The 12,240-nt window shown below is 53.2% G+C and overlaps 1 protein-coding gene across 2 annotated transcripts; it reads left to right on the top strand.

Annotated features, from left to right (window-relative positions):
- Window positions 1-2,650: 2,650 nt before the first annotated feature.
- KRT78 (keratin 78) lies at window positions 2,651-10,607 on the top strand. Of its 2 annotated transcripts, none has more exons than XM_070369996.1 (9): window positions 2,651-3,035; window positions 3,400-3,614; window positions 4,654-4,714; window positions 5,390-5,485; window positions 6,294-6,458; window positions 6,815-6,940; window positions 9,223-9,443; window positions 9,692-9,726; window positions 9,808-10,607. In XM_070369996.1, exons 1-9 carry the CDS (start codon window positions 2,670-2,672, stop codon window positions 10,107-10,109), a joined length of 1,587 nt encoding a protein of 528 aa, XP_070226097.1. In that variant the 5' UTR covers window positions 2,651-2,669; the 3' UTR covers window positions 10,110-10,607. The 2 variants fall into 2 exon arrangements, with proteins under 2 accessions (XP_070226097.1, XP_070226096.1); XM_070369995.1 differs by having other exon boundaries at window positions 9,805-10,607.
- The last annotated feature ends 1,633 nt before the right edge of the window (window positions 10,608-12,240 follow it).

Here is a 12,240-nt window from a genome sequence, read left to right as displayed (position 1 = left end):
GGGAAGATGCCCTGGAGGAGGGCACGGCAACCCACTCCAGGATTCTTGCCTGCAGAATCCCCATGGACAGAGGAGTCTGGCAGGCTACAGTCCATGGGGTCGCAAAGAGTCGGACATGATTGAAGTGACTTGAGCACGTGTGTACCGCTTAGCCTCTGAGGGGCCTAGTATTCAAATCTCCAAATCATTTTGTCATTCTCTCCATCATGGCATGACTTTTTTTTTAATTGAGGAAAACGTGTTATAGTAGTGTTTGAGAATTTAAGGGGATTCAAGAAGGTCCCTAGGTATAACTGTCACGGGTAAGAAGTCATCTCTTAGGCAAGTGCTTTGAATGACTAGTGTAAGCCAGACCCTGAGCTGGATGGAGGGGTGGACAAGGCAGACACAGTGGAGTCATGATCAAAGGTCTGTTTATGGGCTGTTCCTGGGTCAGTGGTCTGAGCTGGGTGGGGGCTCAGGCTCCAACCTGATCAGCTGTGTGGGTGGCCTTGAGCAAGTTGCTCAAACCAGAGTGATGGGTCAAAGTAGGCTTAGGGGTCATCTGGTGCAATCTCTTAGATTACTCAAGGTTGCACAGTCTCTGCACCTACCCTAAACCCTATGGGGCCTCAGAGTCCTTAAGTGAAAAACAAGGGCATTGGACCAGAGGACCTTGAAGCTCTCTGGCTTTAATACTCTCTCACGTGCTCAGTCGCTTCAGGCATGTCTGACTCTTTGTGACCCCATGGACTATAGCAGGCCAGGCCCCTCTGTCCATGGATTTTCCAGGCAAGTATACAGGAGTCGGTTGCCATGCCCTCTTCCAGGGGATCTTCCCAATGAAGGATCGAACCCTCATCTCCTGAGGTTCCTGCATTGCAGGTGGATTCTGTAGTGCTGAGCCACTGGGGAAGCCCTTCTAATACTCTGAAACATTACAAATATGGGGAAGTTTCAAGTGTGACCTCTGCCCTTCACCCTCAGTACTGGTGGGGAGGGAGTGGTTGAATCCAGCCCGCAGAGATCTTTCTCCAGAATGTTTGTGGGAGGAATGTGCCTCTGTGGAGTGGTCCCAGGGGGCAGGGTTTGGAGGTGGGTCCTCAGTGGGATTCAGTCCATTCCCCAGATTCTCTTTCTAGACTCCGAGTCCAGCCGCACTGCCTGCTCTCTACTCAGTGTGCCTGAATGGCTTCTTGGATCGTTTTCCTTCCTTCTCTTTCTCACCTGAGTCCTCACTCCCTCGATTGCCTTTGTTTTCCCCAGAGGAGGCCCGGCCTCTTCCTCCCCTTGAGGTCATCTGTCATTCAGTTTCCTTCCGGGTTGTCTGCTGGATGGGGCTATAGGGGAAGTAGGAAGGGACTTTTAATCCTCTAGAGGGAGGGGAGACACGCTCACCGTTGTCTGGTACCAGGGGTGGAGCGTCTACGGGATTGTTTGCATTGCTAGGACTGACTTCCTCATAGCACATCTCTTGCCTGTTCGTTATTCTGAGTCTCTGCACTGGCTTTGAGTTGCATTATCAAAGACCCCAGTACCCCAGCTTCAGGGTGCATCAGGCTCTAAGAAATGGTGGGAGGAAGAGGGAGAAATAGTCCGCCCATCATGGAAAGTAGACATTTTGGAAATTTCTGAAAATCAGAGCAGCCAGCCCTCCCTGCCCGCAGTGGGAGGGCAACAGGGGAGGCAGCTGAATGCTGCCTGGTTCCTCCACCAGGTGGGAGAATCACTGAGTGATGAACCCTGGGGCTCCTCCAGTTAGCAGACTCACAGGGCAGGGATTGAATCTATCTGGCGGCTGCCCCAAAGCTCCTATGTTTGTTCCCAGGCCCCAGGGGAAGGCTGTTTCTAAATGTACATTTTATTTTAGAGCCTGGGAGCTCTGATGAGTAACGTGACAAATGCAGTGCGAGACCCAGGTTGCTGGGCCTGGTGCTGTGCGTTTGTGGAAGGGACACGGGCTGGGCTTAGGAATGCTTTATCTGCTGCCATCCCAGGTAGAGAGGCCTGGTTTGAGTAGGGTGGCGCCTTGTCGATGATTACTGGGTTGGGCAAGAGGAGGGACTTGGATACCCTGTTTTTCTGTTTCATTTCCAAATCTTGCAGTGTTTTTGAGCCAACGATGACAGTAACACCTCTATTAACCTCCTGGCTTCTCCTGTGCTGCAAAGAGCCTTCCTTCTCCTACTCTTGTACGTGAATCCTCCTTTGAGAAGCTGTGCTCCCCTGTCCAGCATCTGCAGGGCAGTCAAGTGCTCCATTTGAACCCCCTCCATCTTCTTCTCCCCTTGAACGTGCCTCCCTTCTTACCCGTCTCCTCCTCCAGGAAGCCTTCCTTGAATGACCCTCAGTGACTTTGCTCAGGGCCCTCTCTCCCCATCCTCCAGCACTGAAGTCCCAGTCTCTGGCTGCTTCCTGGTCTTCAGAATGTGCCCACACTTCCTGTAGCCTGGGAGCTCAGAGGGCAGGCTCTGGCTCTCTTCCTTGGGCTCTGCACGTACCAGGCATCTATTCCCAGGCGTGTCAGAAGAGGTCAGCTGGAGCCAGTGACAGACACAGTCAGGCCAAGAGCATCTTGCTCTCCAAGGCCCAGCCCAGGCACGGGAGGGGATAAAAGTCTCGTGCCGGGCCTCAGGGCAGGAACTTGCTCTTGACAATCTTTTGCAGCCCTGAGACCTTCAGTCACTGCCATGTCTCTCTCTCCCTGCCGGGCCCGGAGGGGCTTCAGCGCTCGCTCAGCCTGTTCTGCCCAATCGGTGGGCCGAGGCAGGGCTGGCTTCAGCAGCAGGAGCCTCAGTTCCTTTGGGGGTTGCCGAGGAGGCTCTCGTGGAAGGACCTGGGGTTCGTGGGGAAGGCTAGGGGTGCGGCTTGGGGAGGGGAGTGGTGGGCCTGGGCTTTCCCTGTGCCCTCCGGGAGGCATCCAGCAAGTAACCATCAACCAGAGTCTTCTGATCCCACCGAAGATTGAGATCGACCCCCAGTTCCAGGTGGTTCGGACTCAGGAGACCCAACAGATTAGAGTCCTCAACAACCAGTTTGCTTCTTTCATTGACAAGGTAAGGGTCCGCTCAGCTAAGCCCCTGTCTCTGTGCCTGCCTCCGAGGAACTGTTTTCGATGGACTTGGGAATGGGGCAGTCTAGCCTCCTACTCCTTTTCTGATCACTTCTACAGCAAGGAAGTCCCTCTTGTGGTCTAACTGGAGTCTCTCTGGTTATGCTGAGGCTATGTTTAATTGGTGTTTTGAAATTCCCTTTATAGAAATGTCATTATAATTCATTGAGTGTGTGGGCAAATATTTATCAAAGGCCTCAAAGGCTCCAGGCTGGCCAGAGGGTTGCTCAGGCTGGAGAGTTGTCCCGAGGCTGTGCCCAGGCAGGCAGCCTGGCAGGAGCCTCAGGAACTCTCTGCTTGTGCGGCAGGTGCGGTTCCTGGAGCAGCAGAACAAGGTCCTGGAGACCAAGTGGCACTTGCTGCAGCAGCAGGGGTTGAGTGACAGACCCCAGGGCCTGGAGTCTTTCTTCGAGGCCTATCTGGTCCGGCTCAGGACACAGCTGGAGCAGCTGCAGAGGGAACGAGGGTCTCTGGACGCCGAGCTGAAGTCCTGCCAGGGCCAGGAGGAGGAGTATAAAGCTAAGTATGTGAACCACAGCATCCCCATGGGGCCTGGTGGCAGCTGGGAGGGCTTGAATCAGGCTGTCTGCTGGAAGCTGTCCTTCCTCTGAGCTCCCGGAATCACAGGATAGGCCTCCCCTCTGGGCCCTCTGCATCCCTACTCTCTCTGATTCTCAGGGGGCCCCATCTGCTGCAGGTAAGAGGCCCCCCAGCCCCTGATATCCAGGACTGGAGAGCCTCGATTCTAGCAGGCCCTGACTATGAGGGCCACGTTTCTGGTCAAGGTGGGGAGGGGCTTATTTAAAGAATGTTCCTGTGGGTTTTTTTCTTGAGAAATTCCTGTTGAGCAGGCTGTGGGCTAAAGTGACTCAGATATCCTCTGGTCTCAGAGGGAGAAGGGAATGCACTTAGTGGGACCACCCCTGGGCCTGTGCATGATTCACGGCTGGCTGCAGTCTGGGTTCCCCACGAGGTCACCTGGTGGCACGGGGAGAGCCCTGAAGCCACAGAGGCTCAGGTTTGGTGACTGTGAGCAAGGAAAGCTGTGTGGCCTTGAGCAAAGAATCTCACCTTTCCCAGCTTCAGTTTCCATATCTGTAGATGGGGATAATGCCTTTCTTGTGTTCCAGAGCCACTGGGAGGTTGGCTCCAGGGCCCAGGGGGAGGGTCCTAGAAAGACTGGGGCCAGGAGACCTGGATTTTAGATCTGCATGGGCCACCTAATTATCTATAACCTGGGCACATCTTATAATCTCTCTGATAAAATCCAAAATGCCTGCTTCAGATGATGATTGTGAGTGGTAAGTGAGAAGTGTTTGAAAGTGCCTTCCAGACGTGAAGCTAAGTGACCCGATGTCATAGTGGACCTGGGCCGAGAGAGTGAAGAGGGACATAGGACGTGACAAACCTTCCTGATGGAAGACTAGAGGTGCAGCCTGGTGGAGGGTCCTGCTTTGGAGCATCTAAAGCAGAGTGACCTTCTCTTGGAGACTGTGCTTGGAGAGAGTCCTGGGCTCTGATGCCAGCACCCTGGGCAGCGTCTTTCTGTGCTTACTTGGCAGATATGAGCATGAGGCCAACAGGCGTGCCACGCTGGAGAATGACTTCGTGGTCCTCAAAAAGGTGAGTGGGTTCAACTGCTCTACCTGAATCCTTTTTTTTTTAAATTTATTTATTAAACTGGACTGGGTCTTAATTGCGGCATGGGGATATTTAGCTGTGGCAGGCAAACTCTTAGTTGCGGCATGTGGAATCTAGTTCCCTCATCAGGGATTGAACCCCAGCCCCCCGCTTTGGGAGCATGGAGTCTTAGCCACTGAACCACCAGGGAAGTCCCTCTACTTGAATCCTGAGCCATTCATTGTGCACAGAATCTGGGCTGCGAGAGCCGTGTGTGTGTGTGGGGGGGGGGCGGATTCTCACGCACGACATGCTGACACATGTCTACAGGGACCCTGTGGGGAAGTGGAACATACACACAGATACAGGGACCCTTGGAGAGATCTGATTGAGGGACTATGGGATGAGCTCTGGGAGTCACTGTGGGAGAGGGTGGGGAGGGAGTGGAAGAAGCCGAACTGGTTGGGATGAATTAGGGAAGGCTTCCTGAAGGCGATGTGGGTCAGTGTCAGACAAAAGAGAGAGCAGGGCAAGGCGAGGCTGAAAGAGGAAGGAATGGAAGCCAGAGAGGGCCATGGGGGTGTGTGTGCTGGGCAGTGTGTGAACAAAACTCCTGGGTCAGAGTGGGACCCCCAAAGAGGGAGTGGGGGTACATTGTTTTTGTCTTTCTGTCCCTAGGATGCAGACGGGGTTCTCCTGAGCAAAATGGAGATGGAAAGCAAGGTGGAGGATCTGAAAGAGTACATCTGCTTCCTGAAGCATCTCTATGAAGAAGTGAGGATTCTCCAGGGGCAGAAGTGATGGTCTGCCTAGGGCAGGCAGGATGAGGGAGGGGACAGCACAGGCAGGCTCCCTGTGGCCACAGCATAGTGGGAGTGGCCGGGAGGTGAAGCCTGCTTAGGGTGCCTTAAACACTGGTCATTCAGTCCTGTGACAATTACTGAGAATGTACCAGGTGAATTGCTAGGTATTGAGAATATACCTGTGAATGACAAGACAAAAATCACGAGGCTGGGAGATAATAAACACAATAAGCAGTAGGCCTGGTAAATAAGTAAATTACAAAGCATGTTAGAAAGTGATAAATGCTATGGAAAAAGGAAAACCAGAGCAGGGAGAGGAGGATTGGGAACGTGGAGGGGTAGGGCAGGTGGCAGTTCCAAATAGAGCGGTCAGATGGCCTTATTTAGAAGATGAAATTGGAGTAAAGATCTGACAGAGGTGAGGAAGTTAGCCACATGGTGAGGGTGGTGCGAGGGATTCCAGGCAGAGGGAGCCAGGAGCCTACTGGTCTTTAAGGAAATGCAAGGAGGAAGAGGGAGGGGATGTGATAGGAGGTCAGGGAGTGATGTGGGCCAGGTGATGTGGGGCCCTGAGGACATGTTCCTTTGACGTCCAGGAGTCCTCGGACTGCCCTCACTTCCAGATAAGGGGACAGGGCATGCTCAGTGGCAGCCGGCATGGATGAGGGCTGCCTCTGAAGGAGGGGGCAGGAAGTCAGGCACTCTGCCCACTTTCCCCAGGGCTCCAAGGGGAAGGGGAGCCGGGAAGCCATGGGACACTGAGTCAGTCCTGCCCGCAGGAGCTGGGCCAGCTGCAGACCCAGGCCAGTGACATGTCCGTGGTGTTGTCCATGGACAACAACCGCTGCCTGGACTTCAGAGACCTCATTGCCGAGGTCCGAGCCCGGTACGAGGAGATCACCCGGACCAGCAAAGCTGAAGCCGAGACGCTGTACCAGACCAAGGTGCCGGGACTGGGGGGCTAGCACTGAGCTGGGAAAGACTGGGTCTCCCTGCCTGCCCCCGTGGGGCAGTTGTCCACCTCAGTCTGGCTGAGGCAGTTCTGATAACCTGTCTGGAGCACCAGGGCTGGGTGGGTACCATGTTCCCCCTCTCCGGGAGGGAGGCAATGCAGGGAAACCATGGGAGATGAGCCTGGAGTTCCACAACCTCATCCCACCATGTCCTGGTCTCAGCGTTTCACCTGCATTCCGGATGAGGATGTGAGGAGGCAGAGAGCCGGGGCCATGGTCAAAGGTGAGGGTCAAAGGTCAAAGGTGGGGTGCTGTCCACTGACGGTGCCACCTCTGTACCCCTCCAGTACCGGGAACTTCAGGCATGTGCCCAGCTTCATGGGAACAGCATGAAGGAGACCAAAGTCCAGATCACTCAGCTGCAACAGACAATTAAGAAGCTGCAGAGTCAGATTGAGACCGTCAAGAGTCAGGTAAGGGTCCTGAGCCCCCAAGCCCTCTGTCTTACCACCTTTGTGCAGGCATCACTGTGGGGTTGGTGTGAAACTTTGATAACTTGTTGGAGCTTTGTATAATTTGGGGTTGAGAGCACTTTGAGCCCCATGTCAGAGGTGTTCGGCTCTCCTCCAGGGGATTCTAGATGCACGGGCTCCGCACTGCCAACCCCGGCATAGCCTTCTCACTGCATTCCATGCCCACATGCGCTTGGTGCTTTTGGCTCCTAGGGGAGAGGGTTAATTCATCTCTTTTCTAATCATTTCTTTTGGCACTTACTCCTCAAGTCCAGCAAGGACTCTAAGGCCGTGCACTGAATTTTCTGGTCCCCCTGTTGGGGAGGGAGAGAACCAGGATCTCAGGGAGCAGGGGACATGGGCAGGATGGTGAGGTGCTGAGGCCCCCTTAGGGTTGGGTGATGCTGCGGATGGGAGGAGTGGGGAGAGGTAGGAGGAAGGATGTCAAGGGCAGGGAGGTGGTTTCCTGCCCCTCTTGGAGACCTTACTTCCAGATGTGAGGATTACAGATTCTTAAGTTTTCAAGTGTCTTTGCTCTCACTTTCCCCAAGCCCAAAGAATCGCTCTTTTGGGATCAACAGAGGGTTGAGAGCTGAGACCAGTCAGAGGGTTTCCTCAAGCACTTCAGCCTGATTCCAAAGTCATGTGTGGCCCGTGCACGTGTGAGCAGGGCACAGATCTTGGAGAAAGTTCTTGGAGTACAGATCATTCAAAGGCCATACTCAGTCTCTAGACGTCCTGACCTGCTCTCCTTTGAAGTGCAAGGCAGGACCTGAGGTGAAGGTGACCAGGTCCTATTACTCAATTTGCTGCCCCTTTGTTTTGCCCATCATTTTGGACTTTTTGCTTTAGAAGCTTGGGGATTCTCTGGGGTGTCTGATAAGATACAGATTCCTGGGCCTCCCACTGGCAACAGGGAATCAGAGTCTCTAAGCGTGGAGCCCAGAAACCTGCTTTCTCAACAAAGCTCACCCAGGTAATGATGAAGCGCATGGAGTCTGAGCCCAGTGGCGAGCGCTTAGGAGAGTCACTATGTGCCCAAGTCTGGGAACCACAGTCCTCCCGTACAGAAAGGTGTCTTTCCTGGGAGAATCCCTCTTGGGGACCCACGCCCTATTACTCCTCCCTTTCATGCACAAGCCTGATGAACAGAGACTAAAGTAAGAGCAGTGGACTGGACCTCAGATGTCCTGGGTTAGGTTCCAGCTCCACCTCTCACCTCCTTTTCAGGGCTCAGTTTCTTCATCAGGAGAAGGGAGACATTGTCCCCATCCATGGGGTGCTTTGTGGAAAATGAATAATGAGAGCCTTTAGGGAATGCCTTCCTTCCTGACCCGAATGTGAGGGTAAATCAGCTAGATGGCTGATTAGACAGGGATGCAGTCTTTCCTCTAGGAGTTTTCTATCGGATTGGAGAGGTGAACACAGAGAAAGTGTTTTTCAAATTGAGGCCCATAGTTTGATAGACTCTGACAACATCGGGACAAAGTATTTGAAATGGGGCTGTTCTAAAAAACACATGTATAATGACCCATCCAGGACAGGAGGAGCTGTAAGTACTCTGGGAGAGAGAAACTATTTAAGGGATGGTGCTGAGGATTAAGGCTAGGGGAAGAAATACAGCAAATCACTGGGGAAAGTGGCAAAGGAGATGGATACATTTCCTGTGGCTGCTGTGACAAAGTATTACAAACTTGATAGTTTGAAAGAACAGAAAACTGTTCTGTCTGGTCCAGAGGCTGAAGTCTGAACTCGGGTGTCAGCAGCTGTGCCCTCTGAAGGAGCTGGGGGAATCCTTCTTGGTATCTGGTGGCTCCAGGAATTCCTTGTCTGGTGGCTGCCTCACTCTCATCTCTGCCTCCATCTATTTCAGTGTTTGTATCCCCTCATCTTTTTCTTGGACATTGGTCACTGGATTTAGGGCTCACCCTGAATACAGTATGATAGCATCTTGAGATCCTTAACTCATTACATCTGCAAAGACCGTATCTTTCCAAATAAGGTCATGTTCTGAAGTTCTTGGTGGACATGACATTTTTGAGGACACTACTTAACCCGCTCTAGGACTTAAAGAAGCAGAAGAAGGAACCCTTCCTTTTAGAACGAGAAGAGCTGGGAGTGGCCAAGAATAATTTTGGGCTCATGAAATTATGGTCCATCTCAGCTTTTAAGTTATAGTAGGTACTCTGGGGGCCTGTGCCATGCTGATAGTCACTTTCTCCCTTATCTCCACGCTTTGCTAGAATGCCAGCCTGCAGGTCGCCATTGCTGATGCTGAGCAGCGTGGGGAACTGGCCCTCAAGGATGCTCAGACCAAGCTGGCCGAGCTGGAGGCTGCCCTGAGAACCGCCAAGCAGGACATCGCGCGGCTGCTGCATGACTACCAGGAGCTGATGAGTGTAAAGCTGTCCCTGGATATAGAGATTGCCACCTACCGCCGGCTGCTGGAGGGCGAAGAGTGCAGGTGAGGGGCTGGTGAGGGTCCCGGGGATGTGTGATAGGTGGGGGTGGGGGATACCAGACCAACACAGGATACTGAGAGATTTCTCCACACTCTGAACTGCTGAGGGCCACCCGTTCTGCTGGGAGGGATTTAAAATTGGGGGATTTTATCTGCTCAGAGGGTGCTGCTCCAAGAGGCTGAAAAACACCCCGGGACACATTCTCTGCAGCCTTTCTTAGTGTTTCTTCCTCTTGTCTTTTCTCCCCTAGGATGTCTGGGGAATGCGCCAGCCAGGTCACTATCTGTGAGTATCAGGGGACTTTGGGAGAGGGGTTCCCATGGGGAATTGAGGACTCTGCTGTGACCCTGGCCCTTTTCTCAGCAGCTGTTGGGGGAGGCAGCACCGTCGTGTCTGGAGGAGCAGATGGTGGCCTGGCGGGCACTTGTGGACTTGGAGGTGTGAAAGGCAGCTTTGGGTCTAGGTGCTCCAGCGTCGTGAAGGGAGGCTCCAGCATCATGAAGGGAGGCTCCAGCGTTGTGATCGGTGGCTCCAGCATCATCCTGGGCTCTGAGCAGGGCCCCGCTGTGGGCTCTGGCTCTGTGTCCGGCTCTTCCTCCAGCTCCACCAGCCACACTATTCTGAAGAAGACGGTTGAGTCAAGTCTGAAAACGTCTGTCACATACTGAGAGGCCCAGAGGCCACCTACTCACCCCCGCTTTCCTGAGCCCTCTCAGGCCTTCTCATCCTCATCATTCCTGCTTCTGTGCTGCCGACTCTACGTCCACTGCACACAGCCTGAGCCAGCCACAGGGGACTCTGCAGAAGTCAGCAGGTCCTGCCTGCTTGCTGTTCTGAATGCTCGTCCGGGCTAGCCTTGCTCTGCGTACTAATTTGCATCTTACTTGTCTGCTGCCAGCCCCAACCAAGGAGCACAGTGCCCAGCCTCAGCCCACCAGCCAGCCTCGTCCTCCCCTCTCTCTGCAGCCTTCGACCGAGCTGGAAAAACTCCTGATTGGGCTTGGCCAGATTGCCTCTCCATCCCAAGGGAGAGGCTCGAGGCCCACTGACCAGAACCTGAGGGCTGGAACCACGGGCCACACCTTTGCCCTCTTCACCTGCCTCTGGGCCACCATTTCTGTATTTCTGTCCATTTATTTTCTGTGAAATAAAGCAGCACCCAGTTATCCCTGCAATGGGTCTTCCTTTCTTGCTCCCTCCTGCTTCCCCACTCCTTCTCTCCCATAAATTTTTTTGAGTGTCAGGGCTAGGGTTGCTCTGGTGAGTAAGATCAGCCCTGTCATGCTCTCCTAATGTGTCTCTCTTACCACTTCTGTCTCCAGTATAACCCCTCGCATTCATGAGAGCCAGACCTTCCTTCTTGGAGCCCTTGGTTTCCAGGGACAGAGCGAGGTTTGGTCCATAAGTCATGTTTGACTCTTGCAACCCCATGGACTGTAGCCTGCCAGGCTCCTCTGTCCATGGGATTTTCCAGGCAAGAATACTGGGGTGGGTTGCCATTTCCTTGTAACTGGCCTTTTACAGCTAATTCACATACCTGGGGTTGGGAGATCAGGATTTGTGCTGAGGTTCTTTTGTGTCCTCTTGCTTCTTCCAGCTTCCTCCCAGTGATGTGCTGGTTCTAGCTCTACCCAGAGGGATAAGCTTGGGTCTTGTTATCTCACTTCCATCTCTTACCTCAGAACTTTAACCTGCCACTTCTCCTGGGCAGGTTAATTCAGCACCGATGCTAAGCCACAGCCTTATACATGTGTTCCAAGGGCATTTAGAGGACAGGCTGCAAGGCAGAGACCAAAGTTCCTTTTGGCAATGTGCAGCTTCTCTGCCACTTCTTCCAGCAATTCTGCTCTGCCCCAGGCTTGCATAGCTCACCTCCCACACGCCCACCCCGCAAAACAAAAACTATGCAGGTACTCAGCTCACTCTCCTCAGAAGGCGATTTATGGAGTATCTACATTGTTTGAGTAAGTCCTGTGGGCATCTCACACTTAAGGGATTCCTTCCAAACCTCCACTATGCTCCCTGTATGCCCTGCATCTCCTCCATCCCCACTGATGTTTTAGTAGCTCTCATAGCTTGCTCCCTAGTTAATTGCCTACAGTAGGCTCTATTCCCAACCAAGGACAGCTCCATTCACCCCCGTTCTTCCTTCTTCCCAAGATTGTGCCCATTTTTCTCTCCCTTGGAAACCTTCCCTAATTCTCCATGTCAGAATGCACCAGACACTTCCTGGCACAGCCTGTTGTGATTCTTGACTCTGTTTCTATATGGTTCTGGTCTGGAACCCAGTTTCCATATTAGTCTGAGACCTCTGGGACCTCTGGGTGATCTGCACCCTGGGTGGGGATCAGCAGCTCAGCTTGTGTCTGGGGTTTGTTGGGGACTTGGGACTGAAACTATGCCCATTTCTCCTTCTTCTTGGTGTTCATCCTGTCTCTGGGCCTGTCTGAACATGACATTGGAAACTTCTCCCTCCCTCTTTTTCAGGGAGCTCTGCAGGAAACCGGGAGTGTGGGCATCAGAACCAGGTTCTAGGAGGGTGGGAGAGTCACCTTTTCATCCCCCATCTACCCATAGGCTCCTACACGTCTTCTTTCCTTTTCCTCCTCTCTACCCAGCCAGCTCCCAATTCCATGGCCTGAGCTGCAGGTTCAGTTCAGTTCAGTTCAGTCACTCAGTCATGTCCAGCTCTTTGCGACCCCATGGACTACAGCACACCAGGGCTCCCTGTCTATTACCAACTCTACTCAGTCATGTCCAGCTCTTTTCGACCCCATGGACTACAGCACACCAGGCCTC

Source organism: Bos mutus, chromosome 5, assembly GCF_027580195.1.
Source record: "Bos mutus isolate GX-2022 chromosome 5, NWIPB_WYAK_1.1, whole genome shotgun sequence".
NCBI lineage: Eukaryota > Metazoa > Chordata > Mammalia > Artiodactyla > Bovidae > Bos > Bos mutus.
The sequence above is the reverse complement of the archived record's forward strand: the minus strand, read 5'-3'. Positions and strand labels throughout refer to the sequence as shown.